At 55.7% G+C, this 27354-nt stretch overlaps 1 protein-coding gene across 2 annotated transcripts in view; it reads right to left on the bottom strand.

The window, feature by feature from the left end:
• The window catches only part of SCUBE1 (signal peptide, CUB domain and EGF like domain containing 1), a 135712-nt gene that overhangs the window by 14316 nt on the left and 94042 nt on the right, over positions 1–27354 (bottom strand). For both annotated transcript variants that reach the window (XM_072742738.1, XM_072742739.1), the window contains 7 exons: positions 21102–21218; positions 14798–14920; positions 12328–12444; positions 10666–10788; positions 2192–2311; positions 1773–1877; positions 763–876 (listed from right to left, as the gene is read on the bottom strand). In XM_072742738.1, the coding sequence (XP_072598839.1) occupies positions 763–876; positions 1773–1877; positions 2192–2311; positions 10666–10788; positions 12328–12444; positions 14798–14920; positions 21102–21218 (819 nt within the window). The remainder of the gene's footprint in view (positions 1–762; positions 877–1772; positions 1878–2191; positions 2312–10665; positions 10789–12327; positions 12445–14797; positions 14921–21101; positions 21219–27354) is intronic.

Here is a 27354-nt window from a genome sequence, read left to right as displayed (position 1 = left end):
AGGGTCCTACTGAGCCCTGCACACAGATTACCATCAGCAGGGCTCCTGCTCTGCCTAAGAGTCTGTGGTGCAGACAGGGAAACTGAGGCTGGAGGCCAGGCTGGCTCAAGGCCTCATGAGGGGTCAGTGGATGAGCTGGGTCCTGCACCAGTCCTCTGAGTGCACCAAACCACTGCACACGGAGGCTTGCATGTACTTTCTTAGTGGTGCTGTGCAGCTCAGCTCAGTGGGCTCGGCCCAGGTGAGGTCGGCTTAAGGGCCGCGCTGTTAGCTTTGGGGAGGAATCCTAAGGTGTTCAAGGATCTTTGTAGAATCAGAGCTGGGACACTCTTCTTCTGGGTGTCTCCAGGAGAGCTTTCCCTTCTCATCGAGCTTTCCCTGTGCTACCCTCCAGCCTGAATGCCCTTCCTAGCCTCCCTTGTTCAAGAACGAGGAGTCCTGGGAGGCCTTATGGACACAGGCTGCACACACAGCCTATGCCCTGGAGGAGCTCATCTAACTCTGGGTGGGGCAGGGACGATGGGCCCTGGAATGCTGAGGGCCCCAGATCTTCCACTCCAATGCTGGGCTTCTTCCCGAGGGACACCCCCACTGTCTGATGTGCTCCAGGCCTGGATTCTGGGGCTCAGGGACCATGATGGTGAGGATGAAGAGAGGGCCCCGTCCTTGGAAACCGGGTCCCTCTGGGCCCCGGGGTCCCAGCTCTCAGGCACAGGGACCCACCGCCCCTTGTGTGGGTTGGCACCATGGCAGCCCACTCACCCAGCAGCAGCTGCCTCAGGGCCTCCTTCGCTGGCTCCCGGCTGTGGGGCCGGAGGTGGCACTTGGCGTCTCGGATCTTGAAGCGGGCCTTCTGCCTGATGGGGGCGGGTACACCTGGGGAAAGGCCAAATACCCCCAGGTGGAGGCCTCTCCTGGGGGCAGAGGGGAGGTGGGGCTTGGGGGCCATGGAGGGAGTGCCTGAGTGTGAGGGGGCTGCCAGTGGGACACACCCGCGGGGTGCGGGGGCTGGGGGAACCCTGCTCCCTCATTCCTCTCCTGCATGGCCTGATAGAGGTGGGAGCATGGAGCGGCCATGCAGCCAGGGGTCTACCGTGGAGGAGGAAAGGAAGGCCTCTCATCTCCTCCCCCGTGACCAAGGCCAGCTCATATGGCTCACGCTGTTAGGAAAGGGGGCAGAACAGAGAGGGAAGCGAGAATCTCGAAATAAGACAGATACCCTGAACTGCTGATTCCCTCCAAGAACAAATCACAACTGCATGGAGGAAGAACCCGATAATTGCAGATACTCAGAATCACATCCGGTATGCATTAGGTGTACACGGATGCCCCCATGTCATTGAATTTAACTTCTGGAATAGGAAAAGCTGCTGAAGACACCCCCTCCGGCTCCTGCTGGCAGGGGAGTTGGCTGTGCTGCGCTGACCACTGATGGAGGTTGGAGGGCACCAAAGGCCATGGGAGCGTGCTCTGCCTTCGGGACTTCCGGGACCTTGTGGTCACAGCAGATGCGACTCGCTTCACTGAAACCGAGCTCCCTCTGAGGAAGCTTGTGGAGTCCTCGCACCTCAGAGACACCGGAGCACGGAGTGTGGGCTGGAGGTCTCAGTACTGCTCTCAGCTCGCTAGCTCCTGGGCCACGCTGGGCCGGCCCCAGGCCAGGAAGCTCTTCCCTAGGCGGTGCCCCTCCCTGTTGTCCCAGTGTGGTGCTGGATGCCAAGTCCAGGGGTCACCAGGTTTGTGCAGCAGGGCCGGGCCGGGAAGGGGGCTACCTGAGCAGCTGGGGCCAGTGCTGGAGGTGGTGCTGTTGCGCTTCTGTAGCATCTTGCCCTGGAGACCCGGGACGCCGCAGCTCAGGCTGTAGCTGTTTTCTGAGTCTGCAGAGAGGCCAGGGGTGAGGTGGACTCAGGTGCCCTTCCCTTCCAGCACCCCCTAGATCAGGGGAGGCCTCAGAGTGGTTGCTGTGGGTAAGTAGCTGGGCAGGAACAAGCCCGCTGCATTTGAGAGGAACGCTGTGGCCCATAGGGAGCCAGACAGTGGGTCAGGCTCACTTGGTGATCAGGGCCAGGGAGCCTCCTAGGTTGGGCTCTTTCCTGGAGAATGGCAGGGAACAGGGGCAGGACCCCAGGGAAGGAAGCCCCCTCCCCCACCCCCACCCCGAAATCCCTTCCTGAGGATGGCCTCAGGTTACCTGGCACGAAGAGTGAGTGGGCTGGGCAGGAAAGGGAGCAGCTCTCCACACCTCCCACCTTGCTGCAGGACAGCTGGGCCCAGGGTGAAGCTTTGGCCCGAGAAAGGCACTTGCCCGTCTCTGAGGAGGGGAAGACATAAGAGAGGGCTAGAGGGGCCAGGGTGGAGGCTTCTGAAGGCCCTGTTCCTGGGCGTGGACCACTGGGGACCCCTGCCATACTCTTGTCCTGTGGCCAGACCATGGTGGGAAGGGGCTGGGAGCTGGCATGGTCCACATGCACTTGGACGTGTGGGGATGCTGGGCCCACAGAGCTGGCTTGCTCCCTCCCCACTCTGACCAGTTAGCTCACCCCACAGGCCCAGACTGGATGGCGGGGTTGGATTCTCCAGAGCAAGTGTCCACACCCCTCCGGGTAAGGGAACAGGTAGAAATGACATGGCTTCTTGGCAGTGACAGACTCCTAAGCATGCGAGGGTCACTGGGAGCCCCTCTCTGGGGCAGCTGCTGGACACATCCACTAGGTGTCTGGAGAGGTCCCAAACCAAGTTTCTTAGGTATTTTCTAATCTTTTGAGGACTGACAGTTCCATAGCCACAGTAAACCCAGAACTGCTTTTATACACGTCTAGCTGGTCAGTGACAACAGGCTGAAATGGGCACGCCTCTGGAAGCACCACTCAGAGGGTGTCATCAATGATTGGGTCCCTCCAGAAAGTAGGCTGAAGTAGGGGACTTAGTCGGAAAAAGAAACTGAAGTGGGAAATTGCCAGTGTGGGTGATCTTCAACATGTGGCTGGACATTTTCAAGGAGTCTTAGAAAGTAAATAACCTAGAAACAAAAACAAACTCACGGCCTTCCAGATAAAATAGCTGGCCCCCAAATAAATATAAGACCGAAAGTCCTCTGTTCCCAAAGAATCAAGAATCAAGTTTAAAACCACCTGCAGATAATGCAAGCACAAGGCGGCCCCTGGAAGAACCAATGTTCATGCCAGGTGAGCAGAAGGACAGTCATCTACAAACTTCCAAGGAGAAGAGCCCCCAACACTTCCCTGGACTTCAAATTCCTAGGGGGAATTGTCAGGGATTGCTGGCGGGCAACAGTACTGCTTTCCTTGTACCAGTAGAGGCAAGCCATCCCAGCCCTGAGCATCCTGGGTGCTCTCACAGCGATACTGAGGACACGAAGCACTAACAGCTCCTTCCTCAGACCATTTCTCAGGGTTGTGTTTGCCTGGAGTTGCTTCGAAGGAAGAGGGAACACCTCCCCCTGGGTCAGGGGCAGGCTGGCTCTGTTCACTATCAAAGTGGTGAGTTTCCTAGGCTGGGAATATTCCTGGGCAGTGATGTCAATTCTCTAGCTGCATGCCACCAAGAGTACATTTGGGACTTGGGGGTGGGCTAGGGGAAGCCACACAAATGTGCACTTCATGCTGGTTGTTGTGCTGAGTGCTATGTCCTTCGTCTCTGGCTCAGCGGTTCCTGGGCTTCTGTGGCAGCCATGAAACAGCAGATGGTTAGCTGACGGGCTGCATGTAGGCAAAATCTCTGACTCTACCATATACACCCATTGATTCCACCACTGCAGAACACCAAAGCCCAGAGAAAAGTTTAAAGTCACCTAACAAGCAAGAGGGAAGGCAAACTGTAAGTAAAAACAAAACAAAACAATTTGTTTGCCTTAAAGTAAGGAACGTCTGGTTGGGGGAAAATATGAACCAAGATGGTCGGAGGTAGCTCTGAAAGCAGACAGGAAGTTGCAGAAGGCTTGGGGGCCATGACCTTGATTTGCTCTGGTTTACTAAAATCACTCAAGCAGCGGGACACTCTGACAAGCCTTGGTTCTTTCCCATGTCCAACCTGTAACTGCTCCTAGGGAGCTGTTATCAGAAGACAACCCTCCCTCCCAGGTCAAAGCCCCTAGTAGTGGGGCAGGATCCACTCTACAACTGGAACTTGACAGCTAAAATATGCCTAAAAAATAAATACACCTAGGGACACCTGGGTGGCTGAATGGTTTAGTGCCTCCCTTTGGCCCAGGCTGTGACCCTGGAGACTCGGGATGGAGTCCCACGTCGGGCTCCCTGCATGGAGCCTGCTTCTCCCTCTGCCTGTGTCTCTGCTTCTCTCTCTCTGTCTCTCATGAATAAATGAATAAAATATATTAAAAAAATAAATAAATACACCTAAAATATACCTGTGAAGTTATTTTTAGAAGTCCCAGAAAATTCTCCTATACATGATTCAAATTATGGCTGATAGGAGCCTTAATATACGTATTATATATGATTCAAAAAGAGGATCCCTGGGGCAAAGCTTCCATAGCATCAGCAGAATAAATGGAACAGAGCCCAGGAAGAGTCCAAGCTGAGTGTTCCCAGACTGTTATATATATATTTTTGTTTGTTTAAACATGCAAAACTTAGGCCATACCCTCAGGATACAAGCTCAACAGCATGGCAAACATCCATGACCAAGGCTTGCCCTTTCTGCCTCAGGGCAATGCCTTGGCTAAAGTAGTTGGAGCATCTTCAGATCTTGTCCTAGAATCACCTTTAATCTGAGGGTACCACATGCAGTGTGCTCCTCACTGGGAGCTGAAAATACCCAGTATCTTTTCTGCTTGTCACTGAACCAATTGTGGTATCTGGTTCCTTTATCCTTCTTGTGTTATCACTGAGCAACTCCTACCCGTTCCTGAGGAAGAAATTCATCTTTCTGTGTCTGTACTCCAGAAGAGTTCATATCCAAAACAGATCTTTTGGACATTCTGCACCAAAACCTGACTCAGTATTGTTTGTTGATGGCACTTATCTTAAAAATGGAGAGGTTTAAAAATTCATATGGAAACTCAAGGTAAGTTCGAGAATAGCCAGATCAATGGCCAACTGATTTCAAGAGGATGGGAAGACAATTCAATGGTGAAAAATAATAGTCTTTTCAACACATTGCACTGTGACAGGTGGATATCCACATGCAAAACAACAAAGTTGGACCCCTGGCTCACACCATATACACATTAATTCACAATGGATCAAAAACCTAAGTATAAGAGCTAAAACTATAAAGCTCTTAGAAGAAAACAGGGGTAAATCTTTGGGACCTTGGATTAGGCAGGGTTTCTTAAAAGTGACACCCAAACCACAAGCAGCCAAAGGAAAAAAATAGATAAATTGGACTTTATGGGGCTGAAAAACCTTTATGCTTCAAAAGGTACCATCAAGAAAATGAAAAGACAGCTCACAGACGGGGGAAATACCTTGCAGATCATATATTTAGTAAGAAACTTATATCTAGATTATATGAAGAACTCTTACAACTGAATAATACAGTTAACACAATTTAAAAATGGGCAAAGGATCCAAATAGATATGTCTTGAAAGAACATCTACAGATATTTGATAATCACATGGAAAGGTACTCAACACCACTGGCCGTCACGGAAATACTCATCAAAACTACAATGAGAAACCATTTCACCCCCCCTAGGATGGCTATCCTCACAAAGTCAGAAGACAAGAGTGGACGAGGACGTGAAGGAATTGGAACCTCACACACTGCTGGTGGGATGTCAAATGACATGGTCTCTCTGGAAAACAGGATGGCAGTTCCTCAAAAGTTAAGCCCAGCGTTACTGCATGACCCATAAGTTCTACCCCAGGGCCTATACCAGAGGAAACTGAAAACATATGTTGACACAGAAACCTGTACACGACTTGCTCACAGCAGTGCTCTTCATAACGGCCCCCAACTGGAAAGAACCCACATGTCCATCAACCAATGAGTGGATAAACAAAATGTGGTCTAAGCAGATAGTGGGATAGAATTTAGCAGTCAGAAGGAATGAAGTCGTGACATGCGCTATGACATGGGTGAACCTTGAAAACATTATGCTAAATGGAATAATAAGGCCCTGTGTTGTATGACTCCACTTCTGCCACGTGTCCAGAAATGGTGAATCCATCGAGACAAAAGGAGATGATAGTTGCCTAGGGCTGAGAAGTTGAGGGCAAATGAGGAGAGACTGCTACGGGCCTAGGGTTTCTTTCTGGGGTAATGAAAATGCTCTAAAATTCACTGTGGTTGCACAATTCTGTGATTATTCTGAACACTACTGAACTGTACATTGAATGGGGGACTTGTACGGCATGTGATTTATATCTCAACAAAGCTGTTAATAAAAACAAACAACAAAAGGAGGAGAGACAATACTAGGCTGTATATACAAGAACTTTCCAGGCTGGAATCACTGGATAGTGGCCGAACCCGTGGCCCTCTCCAGGGCACAATCAATTGACAACGATAAAGGGTAGCTCCGTATGCCGAGCATTCAACAGCAATGCTCTGGAAACAGAGAGGTTTACTGACCATAACAGAGACATGGGACCCACAGTACGAGGGACAGACAAAATATCTCCTGGATCATCACACTAAAGGGTTGTTGGACCATGGTCCCTGGGCAAGGACTTCAGAAAGGGAGCACAGAGAGACGGATCTGTGGAGAGGCGCGGGGATTCTATCACAAACACACTATGTTTGCCCTCCTGCTCTGAGAAGGAGCCAAGGGGAATAATCATGCTCCAAGCCCCCTGAGGATGGTATCTAGTGAAGCCAGAATGGCCACCTGGAACCAGATCCCTTCAGGTGGCCGTGTGCTGACCTTTTCTTCAAGACAGCTCATCCTGGTAGGGACAAACTGGCTGTGGTATTGGACAACGTGGTGAGAAACTCTCCCAGGATAGCAGAGGAGATGACCAAAATCCTGGGTAAAGTATAAAAATCGGAACAAACCCTAAGGGACCCCCTGGGCATCCCCAAATGGATTCTATGGGTTATAAATGTACACTTGTAATAGCATATTTGCTTTCTGGATGAATCAAAGCAGTCGCTTGTTGAGGGGAAAAACCCAGCAGTGATAGGAGCTAAAATATTACTACTAGGTCCTGTGTTCCTTATTAGGGATATTCTAACTCATTTACTTATTTATGTTTTTAAAAGATTTTATTTATTTATGAGAGACAGAGAGAGAGAGAGAGAGAGAGAGAGAGAGAGAGAGAGGCAGAGGGAGAAGCAGGCTCCATGCAGAGAGCCTGATGTGGGACTCGATCCAGAGACTCCAAGATCACACCCTGGGCTGAAGGCGGCACTAAACCACTGAGCCACCTGGGCTTCCCATCTAACTCATTTATTTAGTAATATGCAGACACCTTCTACTGGGAGGGTTATTCAGAGATCACTCAGAAGTTTCACTGTCTTTTTATCCCATATCTTTTGGGAACACAGAAGTGGATTTTTTAGAACTCACTATGAAGTCACGACTTAACAGATTTTGAACTGGGTTTCTCGAAAGAACCCCCAGAGGCGGACAGCACATTCAAGCCAACTATTTCCCAAGATTCTCAGGATAGGTATAAGATGATACACAGGGACCGCTCTCACCGAAGAGCACTGGATTAAATTCTCCTTAATGTTTGCAACCACTGACTTCCATATACTCCTTTACACACCTTTATTCTTGGTTCTTTGGGTCATGCTCTCCTACCTTATGCATTTAAGGTTATACATCACTGATCTGCTCTATTATGCTTCCTTCACCAATAATAACTGGCCTGGATCTAGGCCTTGCTAGTGATAGCCACCATCCTAATTCTTGAAATAAATCTTCCCAAGCTATTGCTAGGGAAATCGATATTGAAAGCCAGTATAAAGTATATCACACAAACCTTATGAATTATGACATTCTCTGTAGACAATATGTAGAAGAGAAGGAGAACGCTCTTGGGCTGGGAGAGGTGAATTCAGCTATCTTGTGACGTATCTGACTACTTATCACAACACCACCCATGACACATCCCTACAGCTTCACCAAGGTGGATCCCATCTCTCTTATGTGGGATCTGGCTCATCAATGCCACCCAGGACCACAGCTGATGGTTCTGGGGGGCTATTAGACTGGTCCAAGGGCATGGCTCCCCCAACGCCTCAGTGAATAATTGAATAATGCCATCTTGCAAACCATCTGAGGACAGAATTCCCTTCTGAGGGACACAAATGATACCTGGCGAAGCAGCCCGTGGAGGCTGCTGGTCCTATCCATAGGAATTGGGCAGCTCCAAGCAGTCATCAAGAATGTGCCCCTTGCTTTGGGTGATAGGGTAAATAAGACAGCCTATGTGTGGCACAGGAGGCATGACAAATCGGGCTGACTTCCTAGTGTGAGCACTCATGGTAACAGTAAGAGCTCAGATTTTCTCTTGACCAACTGGGGAGATCGTCACTGCCAGCACTTCACTTTGGACCTGGATGCACAGCAGGGGTGAGGTGGGACAAACCATGTTGAGGTTATAAGGGAAAGCCACCTGAACGCTGATGGTGAACTCAGGGAGTTGGTGGAACCACTTTTCTTGGTCAGCCCTGGGAACTCTTGGGTCATGGGTCTAGAGGGCCTTCGAGTACCTTCTAATAACACTTTGTTATGCTTCATCATCTCAGTCTTCCCACATCTCATGTCCAGAATGCTAACTGCTTCTGTGTAAATCACCACGAACCTAGCAGATGACTTAACAGAAATGGGATAAAATCATGCTGATGGACAGTGACCAGACAATCAGACCTCCGCTGATGACTCTGCACAGGGTCGGTGGCAGCATGGAGACCCAGACAAGCGCTGGTGGCCTCTCCTGGAGCTCTGACTGAGGGACGGACCACCAACAGGGTGCCGAGGATAAAAGCGCCCCTTCCCCGTGTCCCTAGAGAAAGCCTGCTGGCCCAGCAGCTTTGGTAACAAGGCAGTACCAGACCTGGCATGACCTGATCAATCAGCAGACCAGCCTCTGAAAGCCAATCCATCCGTGACTTCCCAGGCTTGGAAAGTGAGCCCACAGGTGGCAGATTCACCCAGTGATGAGGCTTTTAAGGCTGGAGTCAACCATTCTTCCTTCGTACCCAGCACAGGCCATGCTCCTGGGACGCACACCACTTGATCCACACTGCCCCACACAGGCTCCTCCCTGCAACCTGGACGAGACCAGCGGTTTGCTTTGCTCAACAGGATCGCCTGAACATCACTACAATCCTTATTGAAGTAATCGATACATCGAGCTTTTTGATCTCAGATGCTAAGTGACTACGGTGTCCATTCTTCAACACTTTCACTCATTCATTCCACAAACATTTACTGAGTGCCTACAATTGCCAGGCTCTGTTGTAGATGCCAGGGATACAGCAGTGAACGAGACGGCAGAAGCACGTGCTCAGCTATGTGGAGCATATATATGCCATGTCTAGCGGCGGGAAGTACAATGGAAGGAAAGACAGTGAGGAGGCGGGGGTGGGGGTAGGAGGTGGTCAGGGAAGGCCTCCCAGAGCACACAGCTACAGGGGCGAGGAGCCCTCCAGGCCAGGAGGGGAGCGCCGGAACAGCCATGTCGGTTGGTCGTGGGCAGCACCCTTGAGGTCACTGAGGCTGCAGGGGGTGGATGAGGGTGAGGGCAGAGGGCCATCAGGCCAGGGTCTGGTAGCCTTTGGGCCATTCTAAGAGCTCTGGCTTTGCTTCCACGTGAAGAGGAGCCATGGAGAGCTCTGAGGAGAGAGGGACACAGTCTGAGTCAGATTCAAAAGGCCGGCTCTGGGGGCGCCTGAGTTAAGCATCTGACTCTTGATCTCAGCTCAGGTCTTGATCTCAGGGCTATGAGTTTAAGCCTCATGTTGGGCTCCATGCCGGGCATGGAGAAAAAATAAACTTAAAAAAATAACAATAAAAGGCTCACTCCTGCTGCCCTGGGGATGTTAGAGAATGGCAGGGCAGGATCTAAGAGCCATTTCAGGGCCGCAGCCCCAGCATCCCGTACGGGCCTTGTGTAGGGTGGAAATCATGTGCTTGTAGAACCAATGAATGTGGGGGATTGTCTGGAATGTAGCCTAGAGCTTCCAGAGCACACCAGCAGGGGACGCAGGAACCCCGAGCTCTCCAGGAGCCCACATCCGCTTCCTGGGCTGGACATTGTGGGGCTGGTGGGCTGGGGAGGTGGTGGGTCTGCTCAGACCCAGGTGCTCCCTCCAGACTCTGATGCTGCCACAGCCTGAGTAACTGGCCCCTCTGCTCCCCTGGCTTCCTGGGGCCACAGCTCTGGCTGCATGGGCCTGACCCTGACCCCCAGATCTTCACTTCTGTGTCCCCTTTCCCCTGCAGGTCCGGTTCGGTGCCTGTGGTGGACATCCACCGTGCTCTCCCAACCATGTCCCCTCTTCTTCTGCAGGCCCTCCTTCGCCTTAGCTGTATCCCTGCAGCAGAGATCCCTTCCAAGAACCACTCTCCCAGGCGAGGCAGGCCCCGTGTTACTCACCCCACGGTCACCCCGCCCTGAGAGGTCACTACCCTTTGCATCTGGGCATCAGGTGCAAGGGGAGAAGCCAGTGCCCAGGCCCTTCATCAGGGGTTGTGAGGGCAGCGATGGCCTGCCCCAGGACACTCACCCACACAGTCCTTCTGGTTCCAGTGGAGCCTCCTCCCTGGGGGGCAGACACATTCATAGCTGCCCCTGGTGTTGATGCAGCCCTGGTCACAGCTCCCATTGTTCATGCTGCACTCGTCCACATCTGAAAGCACAGGTGGGAAGAAGGGTGTCAGGGCAGGAGGCTGGCTGGTGGGGCAGGGTCACCCAGGACGAGGGGGCCGAGAATCCCCTGATCCTGCAGGCAGCCTGACACTGTCATCGGACGCAGACATGTGGCCACACACACCACACACAGGAGTGCACACACGCAAGGCTGATGGACACGGACACCAAGCCGTCTCCCTCCCCCAGGAACCCCAGCGGTTTGCTGAACTCAAGTGGCTGCGCCGGGCTGGGGGGAGGGCAGAAGGTGGCACAAAGTTAAAGTGCTAAGCAGGTCTCGTGGGCAGGGGTCATGAGGTGTCTCTCGCTGGGTTGCACAAGGCTTTCCCAGGCTGTTTCCTTCTGTGCGACGGGCCCCAGGGTAAGAAGCTGCCTCCAAGGCTCTTCCTTCTCTGGTCACGGAGGAACCAAAGCACCCGCTGGAGACAGGGAGAGGGCCTGGGCCATACTCATGCTGGGGTGCCTGGCTCTGAGCATCTGGGCGGCAGAACTTACAGAGTGGCAGGCCCAGAGGACCTGGTGCCTGGGTTTTTGGGGGTCCCTCCAGAAGAATCTGTAGCCCAGCCTAGGAGCACCCTCCCCCAGTACCGGCTTGATCACTTCACGCCTGACCCCACCTGACCTGGAGAGCCCCCCAGCAGAGGGAGTGTGGTCACAGGAAATGAGGAAATCCCAGGGCCTCGGGGCCATTCTTGGCTCCCCCACCTTCATCTGCCATGCCTGCACATCCAAGTCTGTAGCTAAATACTTCTAGAACCTTCTCCTTCTCTTCACACACTCCCATCCTGTCCAAGGTCAGTAGCTCTGGCTCCCATGCCTAGAGCTATCTCCCTCCTGGTGCCTCGAGTTCCATTCTCCTAAACACGTGGCACCCAGAGTGATCTCATTACCTGAGCACGCCCACGTTACACCCCTACTTAAACCCTTCAACAGTCTCTCATCATGCTGTGAAGAAAACCCATGTCACCTGCAGGCCTTACAAAGCCCTGCTTCCTCCCTGTCTGCATTGCCCACCATGTTCTCATTCCCTTATAGGGCTCCACCAGCTGCTTTGAGGTCCCTCTATGCTACCTCAATGCCTTTGCACTTGCTAGTCCTCCTGGCATGCTACCCCTTGGCTTGGCCCACTTTCCTCCTGTAGGATCCCCCTGGCCCCATCTCCATACGCTGTCCTTGTCTGTTGTCACCCTCTCCCACTGGGACGAATCATCTATGGGAGTCTGTGCAGTGGCCATCCCCTGTTCTGGACCGAGGATCCCTTGTAGTTGCCATTTTGGGGCCTATGCCCACTACCTGGAGCGAGGCCTGCCACCTAGGGGGTACTTGCCACTCCCTGCCCTTATCTCCCTGCCCCCCTCACTCTTGAGCCCCTCTGCCCACCATAACCCAGCATTGCTTAGGTCCCTTCCAGGCCCTCCAGGGTCAAGGTTGGGGTCAGGGTGTGGGGTGCAGCATAGGTGGCCGTGTGGCCAGGCGCGTGCCTCAGGGGGGAGGTGGCCCTGGTGGGCGGGCTGCAGACCTCCGCAGTGGGTTGTCCCATAGAGTGTGTAGCCACGGTGACACAAGCACTGGAAGCTGCCCGGGGAGTTGATGCAGATGTGGTCGCAGGTCCGCTCGAAGGAGCACTCGTCGATGTCTGTGTGGCCACAGGGAGAGAAAGTTCAGGGAGGAGTTTCAGGGTGCAGTGGATGGGCACAGCCTGTCACTCGCTCAGTCACTCAACGAACATCTGGGCACAGATCGTCCCTGGGCCCTGAGGCTTAGGGCACAGCCGATCCACAGTACCTGTTGGTCCTCTTGTAACCGCCTGACTTGGCAGTTTGTGTCCGTTAACCTTATATTTCCGGGTTACAAGCTATTTCCCATCTCTTCTGGAGGGGGGCAGGGTACAAGTACCTTGAATATAAGGTATTATTATGAATCACTGCCATTTTAATATCATTCAATTGTGATTAGGGTAAATATTTAATCCACCTCTGCAGGAAATTGCTATGGGCTTGCCTGAGGCAACAAATGAACTGGGACATTTAACTAGGCCTCTTGGATGCTTGACCAAAGTGTGTTTTCCTATCATTTCAAGATGTCTCTTGAGAAAACAGCCCAAAAAGAAGGAGTTATGGGGAAAACATGCTATCCATAAGGGATAACAAGATAGCCTCGACAGTGTGTGAAATCTGTTCTGAGATTCCTGGTGGCTGGGGTGAAAAAGGAAAAAGGGTCATGCTTATTACCAAAAAAGAGGAAATGAATCACATGCTCATACAAGACAAGTGTGTCCTGGCTACACATTTTGGGGAAAATGTTTCTCATGGGACAACTGATGGGGGCTCCTGAGGGCAAAACAGCCACTGACCCACCTCTCCATAGGCACCATAGTTGGAGGTCGTCCCTTGAATTTATTAGCTCTTGCAACCACATGCGTTGATGACACGTGTGTATTTGTAATAATTCTAGTGCAAGGAAAGAATCACACTGGGTGCTCAAAGGAGGATGTGATCCCTCCCAGGAGAGGAATCTGGAGGATCCCCTGGTACCTCTGGTACCTGGACTCGACCTTGAGGGCTGGGATGAGCTTGGAGGGAAGGAATGAAAGCGGGGAAGGGGTCTCTGAGCAAAGGCTGGGAGGTGGCAGCCCAGAGCACTCTGGGGTTGGGAGGTGTCTGAGGTCTCCGTCCCAAGGGCCTGAGTGCCAGGCAAAGGAAATTAGAGCCCAGGGTGGGGCTCGAGCGAGGCTGGGACATGGCAAGAGCCCCAGGGCCTCAGAGAGAGGAGCCAGCAGAGGGTGGAGAAGACTCGCTGGAGCCCAGACAGACACACATCATGGCCTCCTCCTCAGTGGCAGCCCACCTCTCTCAGGGGCAGCTGGGGGTGCAAAATCAAGGGCCCTCTCTTAGCCCTCCACAGAATTTGGGAAGGCAGATGGAGCCACTAAGTCAAAGTGCAGGAGTCTGGACAGGTGACATGCTCTCAACGGACCTCATGTCCTGAGAGGAAGACAGAGCCGGGATACCCATCAAGGGAGGAAGAGGCCGAGCTGGGGAGGGGAGGTGACTAGGCTCCGGACCCTCCCTTACCAGCCTCCTGCTCCTGCCTTCCTCGCCTGGTGCCTTTGGGAGGGCACATCCCTGGCCACTCAGGGCCTCCTGCTGCCCTGGGGGCCAGCCCTGAGCTGCACTGATGGGGGGGATGCAGGCCCCACAGCCCCACTCAGCCATTCAGGTTGTGCAGTGTGCCATTATGCAACGCCACGCAAATGAGAGGACTAGTCTGGAACGGAGTCATCGAGGATGGAATTGAGCTATGTTCCTGCCACACAGGATACCCTGGCTCCTCCCTCTGTACTTTCTCCCAAAGCGGGTCCCCAGGACACTCCTGCCTTCTTCTCAGTGGCTTCATCCAGTCCCACAGGGCGCCTTGTGGTCTCCCAAACTCCCCTTGGGTGGGTTTATCTCCCTGGCTCCCCTGGGAAAATGCCTATTCACCGGTGTCCCCTCCCCCAGGAAGCCTTCCCTGACCACTCTTTCCGCTGCCCATCTCTGGGCTCTCACTGCACACCGGATGTCTCCTGGACTCGTTCTGGGCTGTGATTCCTGGCTTCTGCCCAGACCTCACATACCGGGAGAGGGGGGCCTCCTGGCAGGTGCCCCGGAACCCTAAGGACTGCAGGAGAGCGCCTGCAATGCGCCAAGCCTTCCACCAGGTGGCGCCAGCCCACCTCGAAGCCTCTGAAGGAGGCCCCGGGCTGCCGGGGCGCTGAAGGGCTCTGCTGTGCCGCCCCCCACCCCGACCGCGCCGATGCGCCTCCCGGCCTCAGTTTCCCACCTGGGTGGGCTCTGAGGGCCCTTGGAGTCATGAATCCTAGAGACAGCGGGGAGGGCAGGTGCGCACTAGGAATGCTCAGCGGGGCCGACGCACGGGGCCCTAACCTCCCCCCCAGGAGCCCGCGCAGGCCCGGCAGGGCGGGGGGCACGGGGGCGCGCGGGGCTCACCTTGGCACGTGCGCTCGTCGGTCAGCAGCTTGTAGCCCTTCCGGCAGCCGCACTCGAAGCTGCCCACCGTGTTGCGGCAGAAGTGGTCGCAGCCCCCGTTGTTGGTCAGGCACTCGTTGATGTCTGCGGGGGGGCAGGGGGCCAGTGGGCTGGGCCGCCAGGTGGGAGGCTGCCCCGCCCCCACGACCCCCTGCGCCCCCTGCCCAAGGCGGGCCTCTGGGGCCTGGCGCCCAGCCTCGGGGGTATGGAGACTTGGGGAGCCCGGCAGGCATTCATGGGATGGAAAGGAGGGGAAGTGATGGCTGCTGTGCGGGACAAGAGGGTGGGCACCCTGTGGGGGGGCAGTGCGGCCTGGGGGTGGGCCGGTCTTGGGGAAGCTCCTGCGCCCCTGGAGCCTTGCCTACCTGGCTCTAAGACAACCACCGTCAGAAGCACATCTTGGACAAGCACCGAGCCCCGTGAGGATTAGATGAAATAATGGTCCTGCGGTGCTGGTGCTTAGTGAGTGCTCAGCCAACAATCAGTAGCTTTAAGGTCCCAGTTTTACTGATGGGAGAAGGAGGCTTAGAAAGGTAACAGGTGCTCCTGGGCTGGCCGGCTTCCCCCTCCAATTCTGCCTACTGGTTTGAGCAGTGTCTTCCCTCAGGATTTCAAGGACTTGTGGCTGGACCCTCAAGGTCACACGGCCTAACTCCATGCAGTAACTGACCCCTTGCAAGCATCCCTGCCAGTTGGCCTCTGCTTGCATATCTCTAGTGATGGGGGCTTTCTGCCTCGCAGCATGGCCTGTTGGCTGATGCATCACATGCTTCCCCGACTCCTATGACTTCCCTCCTGTGCCCCCTCGCCCTGCTTATCTGGCCTTTGCTTTCTGGGCTCCAGGCCAGCCTGACAGACTGTGACATCAGAGACCCTGATCTAAGGTGTCTCTTCTTACTCCAAAGTTCCTCTGGGGCCCCGACCCCGAGGCTCCCCATGATGACACGACGCAGCAAGTAGTAGCAGAGCTGACTTTCAGAATGGTGTTCTCTGATTTGGAGGGGTGAAAGCAAGTGAAGGAAACCAGCTCCGAGTTGGCCAACGGCAGAGCTGCTGACTCCAACTCTGACCCTCACTGAGCCTGTCCTGAGCGTGAAGGCCCGGGTACCCCTGTCCTCTGTAACTGGCACTGCCCTATGAACAAGGTCCACCTACCCCCCTTTGTGCTGAGCCCCACGGAGAAGACTCTTTCCCATCAGTGACTCCAAATCCTGGCCTCACTTTTTTTTTTCTCAAACCAAACAAGCTAGATCTGACACCTGCAGAAAAGTCCTAAAGCAATGTTCCCACAGGATATTCCTCAACAACAAAACAAAACCCAGGTGTGTGGTCCAGTACACTAGAAGGAGGCCTTCAAAGAGAGCAAGGCTGGGATGCCCCCGTGGGCAGTTCTCAGAGCCTCTGGGAGAGGAGGCCACAGCAAGCCTGGCAGGGGCGGACTCCAGAGCTGCTTTCCTGGGAAGCCCCTGAGGGACCAGCCTCTGAGCAGTGCAGAGCACCCAGTGGGCATGCCCCTGCATCTCCTCACCCTTGGCTGCCCCACCACCACCCCAGGCAGCTCCACCCCAAAGACCCATTCTGTTTGCATATTCTGGTGACTTTGGCACCAGGAAGGTGGCCAAGGAGGGGAACCTGGGGTGGTCCCCAGTAAGTGAGGCCTGCAGATCACCAGACCTGGCCTGGAATCCTGGCTGTGCCACTGCCTGGGTGACTTCACCCCTCTGAATACAGCAGCACTCTATGTGTGTGCACCGAGATGATCACTAAGAACAATGCCTTCTTAGGTCCGGGAACTCTGCACACGGCCCATGTTCCAGGAACAGAAATGCCTAAGGGTGAACCCACGCCCCATGGCAGGTAGTCAGACCCTCCGGTGGTCACTGCACCTACTGGGCACCACCTCATCCTGGGGGCTAGGCCAGGCACTTTCTGGCAACGTCTTACGTGATCTTCAAAACAACTGGGGGACCAGATCCTCCATTTTACAGAGGGAATCACAGCTACACGCGGGAGCGATTAGAGCCCAGTCCCCCACAGCTGTCTACAAAGACAGGCCCTCTCCAGAGCACCAAGCTGACCCCACAGCCTCCAGAGAAAGCAACATTAGGTTTAGTTGAGGGCCCGTCCCAGTCAGAGGCTTGGGCATCTCCGTATTCTTCTCCCCCTGGGGATTATAGGAAGACAGGGAAATTTCTAGCTAAAAGCCTCTGGCAGGAGAATGGAGACCTGTCTCAGCTCTGTCCCGGCCAGCTGTGTGATCCCGGGCAGGAAAGGTACCTCTCGGAGCCTCAGGTTCCCCATCTGTGAACTGGGCTGGCAACAGGTGCCTCTCCCAGACTACATGTGCTGAGGCGGGCTGCTCACTCAGGAATGCCTCAGGCCTTCTGGAACCCCCTGAAGGGATCCCACCCCCATCCCTATTCCCATCCGGCCTGTCAACGGCAGGGGCTGTCATGGCAACCAGACAGGCCATGGGAGGCATGTTTGCTTGAGGCCAGGCTGGTGTGGCAGTTGCCTGGGGATCAGAGTCAGGGAAGCACCCCCAGCTCTAGCCACGGTACAGTCACGCAGCCCCTGGACCTTCGTTCTGACGAGCCCCGGGGTGCAGCCTCTGCCCTGCTCTCTCCTTTCTGCCCTTCTAAGACTCCTCTCTTTCCTCACTGTGCTCACGCTGCCCTCAACCCCACCAGGCAGCCAGCAGACCCCCTACCTGTTTACAAATTTCCAAGGCCCCCGGTCATCCCAGGATAAAGGGCCAGCCCTTCCCTGGGCATCCCGGGCATGGATGCTCTGCCTTCCTCTTTCTGCATGCTTGGCCTCTGCCTTGGCAGCCCAGGCCCCCACACAGCCTGCCCCTGGAAACAGCTGCCTCCGTGGGAAGGTTTCCCTGACGTTCCCTCTAGAGTTGGCTGTCCCCTTGTCACGGGGCCTGCCCTCAGGAGGATGAAGACACAGAGAGGGGAGCTGGCTCCTGTCTGGAGCCCCTGGGCCCAGCATGTGGCCTGCAGAGAGACTGCCCAGCAGGTGTTCACTGAGTGGATGAAGAATACATTAGCTGGAACGGCTGAGAGAAGGTTGGGGTCCTGGGCTACCCAGGAGAACCTCAGAGGCATTGCCGCGATCAAGCATCGGGGGAGAGGTAGCTGTGAGCTACTGTTCCGGCTCCCCTCTGCCCATCCCCACAGAGGGGCACAGCCTGGTAACCCAGGGCCATGTGGAGGGCTTCCGGGTGGGAGTGGGCGGCCGTTGCCCTAGAGCAGCCTCGTGGGGAGGGCACACTGCTTGGCTTGGCCTGCTGGGCAGAGGGCAGGTGAGGGAGCAGAGGAAACAGGTGGTTGGTGGGAGTTCTCCTGGACTGTTCTGGAAGGTGAAGGCACTGGTATCTCTGAGGAAACCCAGGCTCCAGCTCAGAGAGTCGAGGCCCCAGACCTCCCTCCTCTCAGAGGGGCCAATTAGCAAGGTGCCCCCTTCCCAGTATCAAGTGGGTACAGCACTGAAAAGGGGCCCTTGAGGCTGGACCCCTGCGCTGTCCACACTCTTGAAAAGCACCTTGGGACAAGTCCTCCAGACAACCCCACAGCCCCCATGTTCCAGATAGAACACCCCCACCTTCCTGTGCCTGTCTCCACCTGTCTGTGTGACCCCTGTGTGCTCAGGGATTTCAACTCTGGATTTTCCAGGACCTCTGTTACCTTTGCCCTCCAGCCATAGGTCTGGCTTCACAATGACTTTTGGCTTCCAGAACACCTTTGAATTACTCCTTTGATATCTTCTTCTGGGCCCTTGCCAGGACCAGGGTGCACACACCCACTGGGGAGCTGAGGCCTTGGGGCCGGGGATTCCCAGTGGGGCTCGCCCTGCCAGGTGCCCGCGCCCTGACCTGCACCTCTCGTCTGACCTGTGAACTTGGGCTGTGAGCATGAGGCTCTAAGACGCCAAACCTGGGGTCTGGAGGTCAGCCGTCACTGTCTGGTGTCCTCTGATTTGAGGACGTTATGACATTTACGTGAAGCAGTTTTAGACTAGTCCCACGATCCTTAAATTCTGACTTCTAAGACAATATCTGGACTGTTCTCGACCACCACTGCCAACGCCTGGTTCAGGCCAGATGATCTCCAGCCCAGGTGATGACAGCAGCAGCCTCACTGCTCTTCTAGACCCTGCCTGGAGAACCCCATCCAAGCTGTGGTCAGGGCCCTGCTCAAGATGAAGACCTGAGTCTGAGCTTTCCCTGCCTGGTGGTGTCTGGGGACTCACCAAAGCTTGGAAGGATGAAGGGTCAAGCCCTCCCCAGCACACAGGCCCTGTACTGTCTGGCCTGGTCTCCTGCATGTCTCACAGACCTGGGCATGCTGGATGCCTTTGGGTTCCTGCGCCCCAGCCTCTGCACAGTGGCTATGGTGCCGCTGGAAATGCTGCCCTGATAAATGCCTCTCCCTGTGCCCTCCCTGCCCTGGCTCTCGCTCTTCAGCTGGGTGTACATCTCCATCCACCACCTAGCAGTCAGTAATACACGTTTATCTCAGTGATTTTAAAAAGTGAAGAACTGTCTTCTGTGTGCAGTAGAAGATCCCCAGGGAAGGTCTGCTTCATTCACCTGTCTCCCTGGCCCCTGCACAGAGAAGGAGCCCCCAAACCCCATCTGGTATGGGGGTAATGAAAGGATCTCTTGACTGCAGGGCAGCAGGCATGAGGAGGTCTGGCAAGGGCAAAGGGCAGAGCAGGGGAGCCCTGGTTAAAGGGCTGGAGTGGTTCTGGAAGAGCCATAGGAAACAGCGTGGGGGGCTTGGATTGGTGGGCCTCCGGCTGTGGGGGGGGCTCCTCTCCCCTAGACACTGGGTGGAGGTGGGTGGGTCAGATGCCCCTCAGGCCACCGAAGGCTGGGTGGGGGCAGCAGAGCCCCCCAAAGTGCTCTACTTGGGCTTGGCTGCCGATGCAGACAGTTGGCTCCTGGCACCAGCTCCCTGAGCCCTGCCCGTCCCTGTGGTCCCATGCCCGAGGGGGATGCAGAGTAGCCTGACTTTACCCTCTCCTGCCCCAGTGCCAAGGGCACCGGGCCAGGCCTGCTGTGTCACCGCTGGCTGTGAGGACGGCTGGGACTGTGGGGAGCCCTGGCTGGTCCCCCGGCATCGAGTCCAGGAGCTGAAACTCGATTCCGAGTGAGCTGAGCAGTGGCTACAGAAGGGCTTTCTTTTCAAATAAACAGGTGGAAGGACTCTTATTCCTGTCAATAATCCCTACTTTCTTCCCAGAAAAACTAGGAAGGAGGAGTCACAAGCTATTTTTTACAGGCTTAAAAAAAGCCCACCTCGGATTATTTAAGATCACCAGAAGCCTCTGCTGTCCATGTCTTCACCCTCTCCTCTGCCCTTCTGCTCGCTGCCTTCTGGCCTGCCCTGCTCCCTGACAAGTGGGAGGCTGGTGGCCCATGGCTGCAGGGATTTGAAGGGCCAGCCTGGAGCCCAGTGGGGCTGCACGTCCCTCCCTTGCAGGGTGACCCCTTCAGTCTCCAGAACACTGCCAGCTCTCACTTCCCTGCTCCCCTCACTCCTTATTTCTTGAGGGACCCCTAACACCACCAAGCACCCCCGGAGGCCCTCAAGAACTCTGTGGGGTGAGTCAGGGAATAAGTGGGAAGAGCAGAGCAAACAGTCACTTCCAGCGTCTGGGAGACTGGCCCATTCCTGCGAGATCCTCCCATCTGCCCATTCTTCCAGAGCCTCATTTCTAATCACAGGTGGAGGTCCTTCTGCATCCCCGGTCCCCAGTTGGGAGCCCCCATAATTTCACTCCTCTGGAGACAAGGACACACAGCATCCTCATTTTGCTAACGGTGACAAGAAGACAATTCCATCCTGGTACCAGCAGACCTCCCAGGGCCATGCTGTTGCCCCAGCTCTGCCAGCTACTACCACGAAGGCAGGTGAGGGTGAAGAGATGGCCATATCCCCCTCTGTTCCCCCCCACCCTCCTGGGACCACGATGAGTCCTTGTGGGCCCAGGGGGTCCTGCAGTGAAGACACTGTTTGCCTGGCCCAGTGCACAGCCCCTTCCTTGGACATCAGTACCTGCTGTTTGGCTCAGGACCCTATCAGCGAAGCGTTCCCTTGAACCCTGCTGGGGAGCACTGACCCTCCCTCTTCACGGCCTCTCCAGCGAAGTGCCGTGCCGGCGACTGTTGACCCCCGCCCTCCCAGGCAGCCATGGCCACACACCCAGTGCGAGCATGCAGCCCCCGCCCCTGCCTGAGTGGCTCCACGCTGACCTTTGCACGTCTTCCCATCGGGCTGCAGCGTGAATCCCACCGGGCAGCTACATCGCACGCCAGTGGCCGTGTCCCTGCAGGTCCGGTCACAGCCTCCGTTGTTTACCGCACATGTCTCTGGGGGGAAGAGACAGAGATGCTCAGTCTCCTCGGCTGGAAGCCACTGCCTTTCTCCATCCACGGGGGGGGGGGGGGGGGGGGGGGCGGGGGCTGGGGAGACCTCCTGAGACAGGAGATCTGAATTTGAGTCCTGCCTGATACCCTCTAGCTGTGGGCCTCCCTGAGCCTATTAAATGGGAAAATGACACCATTCCTGTGGTTGCCGGTGAGGACCCACTGTAAACGGTGGGTAAATGTCTGCACCCTACAGGGGGCTGTGCTTGTGTAAAGGTCACCGCCGACAGGGTCAACGCTGCTGTGTGCAGCCGCCACGGAGATTAGCCTGGCTGGCATTTAACTGCCCAGGGCCAGATTCCTAAACCCTTGTCCTGCCCGGACTTGGGACTCCAAACCCAGACTCGCAGTCCCTGGGGCTCCCAAACTGGTCTCAATATTGGACTGGCCTGTGGCCCTGGCCGTGGAGCTTCCAGGGCTGGTTCCCTGAGCCCGCACACCATCCATCACCTTGATGAGGCACTCAGCTCAACATCTGTTCTCACTGAGCCATAAGCCAAAGGCGTCTGGTTTTCGTCCACTTGAAGCTTGTCTAGTGCTTTTTTCCCTTTTGCAAATTCAAAGGGCCTGGAGCAGCTGGGGCAGAGCCTAGGTCACTGAACCCGTCGCGTGGTGAGAATGATCCTCCCCAGGACTGGAGAAGGGGCTGGCAGGGCCAGGTCACCAGGGCGCAGGTGGCCCGCACACAGAGGAGCCCAGTCCTGGGCCTCTGAGCCTTTCAACCAGGGTTTCTTTCTGAGCATCTGTGTGCTTTGATCTTGTGGGAACTGTGCCTGAGTGGGCTTCCCCCCTCTCTCCAGTGTTGGGAACTGAAGAGCCAAGGCCCCTATCTTTTACAACTCAAAACCCTTGGCCTGCCCACCTTGGCTTTCTCTGGGCCCCTGAAGACTCCCACTACCTGGTTTATTCTATCTGTCCTGTGGTGTCTGCAGTCCTGCAGGAATGATCACTGAATACATATCCCGGTAGCCAGGAGTCCCTGCTGCTAATTATACCAAATTCATGATGCCTTTCCTTTGAACTTCAACTTGTATGTGGTGGTGGTGGTGGGGGCAGGGCTGGGAGAGGAGGACATCTGGCTTTCCCCTCTGGGTTTGAGTGTGCATCTCCGTGATTCTGCAGTGTCGTCCTGAAGCACTGGGGCCCTTCTGGAGGCTAATGCCTTTACCATGATACAAAGAGCGGTAACTCCTACTGGAGGGGGGACGCCTGGGTGGCTCAGCGGTTGAGCATCTGCCTTCAGCCCAGGGCATGATCCTGGAGTGGTAGGATCGCGTCCCGCATTGGGCTCCCTGCAAGGAACCTGCTTCTCCTCCCTCTGCCTGTGTCTCTGCCTCTCTCTCTCTGTGTCTCTCATGAATAAATAAGATGTTTTTAAAAAAAAATTTTTTTTTTATGATAGAGAGAGAGAGAGAGAGAGAGAGAGAGAGAGAGAGGCAGAGACACAGGCAGAGGGAGAAGCAGGCTCCATGCACCGGGAGCCCGATGTGGGATTTGATCCCGGGTCTCCAGGATTGCGCTCTGGGCCAAAGGCAGGCGCCAAGCTGCTGCGCCACCCAGGGATCCCGGATAAATAAAATCTTAAATAAAATAAAATAAAATTAAAAAGAAAACCAAACTTCTACTGGAGGGCCAGTGACCTTGACCCTGACTCTTCCTGCCCATCTTTCCCTGTGTCTCTGTGAATTTTAGCCTTCCAGCCAGGTGTGGGCAGTTCTGAGAGCCTTCCTGCCTCTGTGTATGCTGGCCCAGCGGCTTGGAGGCCTTCTGCCTGCTCCAGTCCCAAGGCCCAGCTCAAAGGCCATGTCCACGAGGAGCCTCCCAAGCCCCAGGCACAGAAAGAAGGCCGCGGCCCTTCCCTGTACCAGGTTGGCCTTTGTTGGCAGGAGCCATGCTCTGGCTGGCATATGGCCTGCTCAGGTCTTCTTGTCTCTTCGCCTGACTGTTCACTGGGGCAGTGGAGGTGGGAAGGCCAGGGTGTGAGCTCTGGCTCTGTCAACCACTGAGTGACCCCGGTAGGCTACCCCTCGGGCTGGACACCTGGCAGGTGAGGATCAAACAAACTCCCCGCTTAACAGCCCTTGTTCTGGGTCCTGGCATGTAGTAGTTGCTTCACAAATGTTAGTTTGCCCTCCTGGGATTCTAACCAGAGAGGAAATTCCACCTCTCGGCCCCAAATCAAAGGGCCAAGGAGCCCCCAGGTGCCTTTTCAGTCTTTCATGTGGGAGAGCCCCTCTCTGGAGAGCGGCCCAAGGACCTGCTTGCTCTCCAGGTGCAGGTAATTAACATCGGGGCCTGGGGCACAGTGGGACCTTCCTCAGGGACAGGGATGGTGACCAGGCCTCTCCGTGGTAGTGGAGGCGGGTGCAGCGTGGGCAGCGTGGGACTGTGTCCCCAAGAAACGAACCTGGCCAAATGGGCTCCTGTCAGCCCCTTGCATCTGGAGGCCCCGATGGGACTTGGAATCGTGGCCTTCCAGAGTGAGGGGCCTTGGCACCCATGGGGCAGGCGGAGGCCAGGAGGGGCTTCGGGCCAGCGTGGAGAATCGCCCACTCTAGCCTCTGCCCTGTACTGTGCACACTTAACCTCCTGTGTTGCCCTAGATGATGTTTGGTGCCTAAGCTTTAGGTTCTGGGCGAGGGGCTCTGGGCCCCTAGGGAAGGCCCTGTGGGGTGTTCTGGGAGCTGACCACTTCCTCCCATGGCACTTGGTTATGGCAGGTCACCTGCTCCAGTCCCTGCTCAGCCTTCCAAGCCTCACATCCCCTAGGCTCCTGCCCCTTCCACCTCCCTGGCAAGGAATCTGCCCAGGGCTGTGCAGCTTGTAGGTGGCAGAGCTGGTGGGACCCAGTGGGTCTGACTCCAACCCACCCGACAGCCCCAGGACCGGGACCCCACAGTACCAAGCAGGCACTACATTCTCCATACTCCTCCCTGACCGCTCCTATTCAGTGCTCCCTGTCTCTGAGCATGCTGCCCCTAGCTATCCCCTTGCCTGGGGCCTCCAGGCCTCCTCCTGCTGCTTCTTTAACATCTGATTCCAGCCCCTGCCCTTACTGCTGTTCTGCATCAGGCTACCACCAGGGTCCTCCTCTGTGACATTCACAGCCTTGCCACTTGTCCCTGTCTTCCAGACCACTGCCTCATTCTGGGTAGCCAATGCCTCTACGCTCCTGCAGTAATGCTAAGAGCCAATACTCAGAGAGGCCGCCGGGCCCTGTGCTGGGCAGTGGAGTGACCAGCCAGCAACCAGCCTGTCCTCTATGCTGCCCTGGCCACTGCACCTGCCCAGGTGCCGGCCCCCAGGGTCCCCTCAACAGCACAGGGTTGGTGGCTGTTATCATTCTGAGGTTAGCAGATGTACACAGCACAATGCGATATACACAGAAAGGAAGACGACAGAGAGTACCCAGTCCTAAGGGCTAGAGTAGGGGTTGGGGACTGAAGTCTACAGTTAGGACAGGCCAGCCTGGGTGGGGCTGAGAGCTTCGTCCCTGGGAGTTTCCAAGCAGAGGCTACTGGGAGCTGCTGAGGGAGCTCCTCGCCTTGGGTGGTGATCAGCTTGGGTCACTCCCCCTGGACCGCTATCTCAAAAAAGCAGCCTCGCCTCTGTTTCCCAAGACTAGAGTCCACCCAGGCCTGGTATTAGGCCACCACTGTCTCAGATGCAGAAACCAGATAGCCTGTCCTCCCCCTGGACTGCAGGATCACCCTGAATGCAAATGGCAAACATGAGCTGGGGGCTGCAGTGGTGTTCTCTGGCACTCGGGAGGCAGGGGGTGCAAATGTGATCCTGCCCTGTGAGGCAGCACCCCATCCAGAAGCACACACTGCCAAGGGAGGCTGGAGTCCAGGTGCCAGACCTTCAGGGTTGTGAAGGGGAAGAGGGCAAAGCCAAAGCTCAGAGTGCTGTTCCAGGGATCTGAAGACTTTCCTTTGGGACCCTGTGAACCCTCTAGTCGTTCCCGGAACCTGCCTCCCCATGAGAGCTCCTGGGTCTTTCTAAAGCCTCTCCTCTCCCCCTGGACAACAAGGGGAACAAAACCTCCTGGGGCACAGCCCTCTACTGCCGACAAAGGGGATCTTCTCATCCACTAATATCCACTGGCCTCACAGCAACCCCAGAAGCTGGCTTCTTCTTTAGACAGAGAAACTGAGGCTCAGGAAGTTAAATACCTTGTCCAGGCAGGATCAGCTGCATATTGCGAGGCCCCGCAAAATAGAGGCAAAATATAAATCAGGGCTCTTGCTCAAAAATAAAAAAATTTCAAGACAGAGGCAACAGAGCACTCAACCAGTGGGGGGCCTTTCTGAGGGCAGGGCCTGGGGCAAGGGTACGGGTCACACACCTGTGAACCCAGCCCTGTGTCTCAGGCCACTCAGTTATTTGGAGGAGCCAGTATGTGAACCCAAGGCTGTGGGACTCCAGACTGACGAGTGAGCCAGCCCAGGCCAGAGCCGGGCCTCTGATGTGGGCTGTCCCAGCAGCCTGCGGTGGTGGGGCAGCAGAGATGGTGCCTGGCCTTCTCATCCAGCAAGAGGGGAGAAGCCTTACCCCACAGGGCTGGGCTGGAGGCTGGGGAGGCTGCCCTGGGGTGGGGCTTAAAGTGGGAAGGGGCCTGGGAGTAAACCAGGTGGGAAAACCCTGGATGCATCACCAGGCTGGTCTTCGGTCTTTTCCCTGGGGCATTGCCGCTGTGGGCCAGGCCCTGCCAGAGGCACTGGGCAGAGACACAGCAGATGCGGGCAGGGGAGGCCAGCCCTGGGCTTGGACAGTGGGACCCTGCCTGGGTTGGCACTGCCTGCTTGCTCTGCCCTAGGTCTGGGGCAAAGTCCGGCAAGGCCTGAGGAGGACAGTCTCTGTTGCAGTGTGGTGGCTAAACCATGAGCAGTAGGGTCAGAAAATTGGGTTGCATACCTGGCCCTGTGACCTTGGGCAAGCCCCTTTGCTCCTGGAGTCTGAGCTTCCCAACATGTGATATGGGAGTTGATGGCATTTACCATGGAGTTTGTGCAAGGTCCACACAAATGTGGACGTCACGGTGCTTTGTGAATGGTCACAACAGTGACCACATGCTCACCCTCGAACCTCTGCACGAAGTCTTAGCACCCAGTGAGTTGTTGATTCATCTGGGCTGCTGCTCTGTGTGGGCAGATGTGCTGCAGAGTCTCTGGCTTTTTAGACACCTGAGTCTAGCAGGGCAGCAGATGCTCTAGGTCACTGTTCTAACCACCACTTTGGGAATGACTCCTTAGCGCTGGCTGGTTGAAAGGGAAGAGCTGGAGCTGAGCTAGACGCTGCCCCAGGCCTCAGGGGTCAACGGTTCACCAGGGGAGACAGAATAGGGCCTGGACCCTGACCCTCTCACAGGAGTCTGGGCCCACCTCCCCTGGGCTCACCCCATCACATCCAAGGTCCACAGATGGCTCCCCTGGGCCAGGCTTGTGCACCCCTCACGACTCAGGAGACCACTCTAAGTTCTCCTGAGCCCTGCTGGCTCCCCCAGGCCGCAGGCTCCTGTTCTGGTGGTGGTCCTCCCCAGAGACCACTCTGTCCCCAGGAAGAGCTGTGTCAGGGTGACCCCATGCCCAGCACAGGACCAATTACTGCTGAATGTCGACATGAAAAAACAAGTCTCTGGAGGAACGAGGTGGAGCGAGGTGACCAAGCCCCTGCCCCAAGCTGGGCCTGGCAGGAGAAGGTGCCTGAGATGAACTGATAGCACAGAAGACCTGGGAGTCCACCAGCACCAGCAGAGTGATGGGCACTGGGCGAGGTGGAAGCTCACATGGGCTGACCGCAGGCGAGTGACTTCACCTGGTCGAGAGTGCCTGGACCAGAACTGGACGTGGGGCCAGAGGCCCGAATGCCACACTTAGTTCCCGATGCGCTGTGGGACTTTAGGCCGAGGATCCTCCCATCTCTGGGCTGTGGTTGTATCCCTGTGCCATCTGGGGAATCCCAGGCTTGTCTGCAGTGCAGGTGTCAGGCTCCGCCCCGGAGGCTCCGACCTGGTAGCTGAGGTGTGAGCCCCGTGACCCACAGAGACCTGTCAGCCCACACAGCTGCCCTAGCCCTA

Source organism: Vulpes vulpes, chromosome 16 (genome assembly GCF_048418805.1).
Source record: "Vulpes vulpes isolate BD-2025 chromosome 16, VulVul3, whole genome shotgun sequence".
NCBI classification, from domain to species: Eukaryota; Metazoa; Chordata; class Mammalia; order Carnivora; family Canidae; genus Vulpes; species Vulpes vulpes.
The sequence above is the reverse complement of the archived record's forward strand: the minus strand, read 5'-3'. Positions and strand labels throughout refer to the sequence as shown.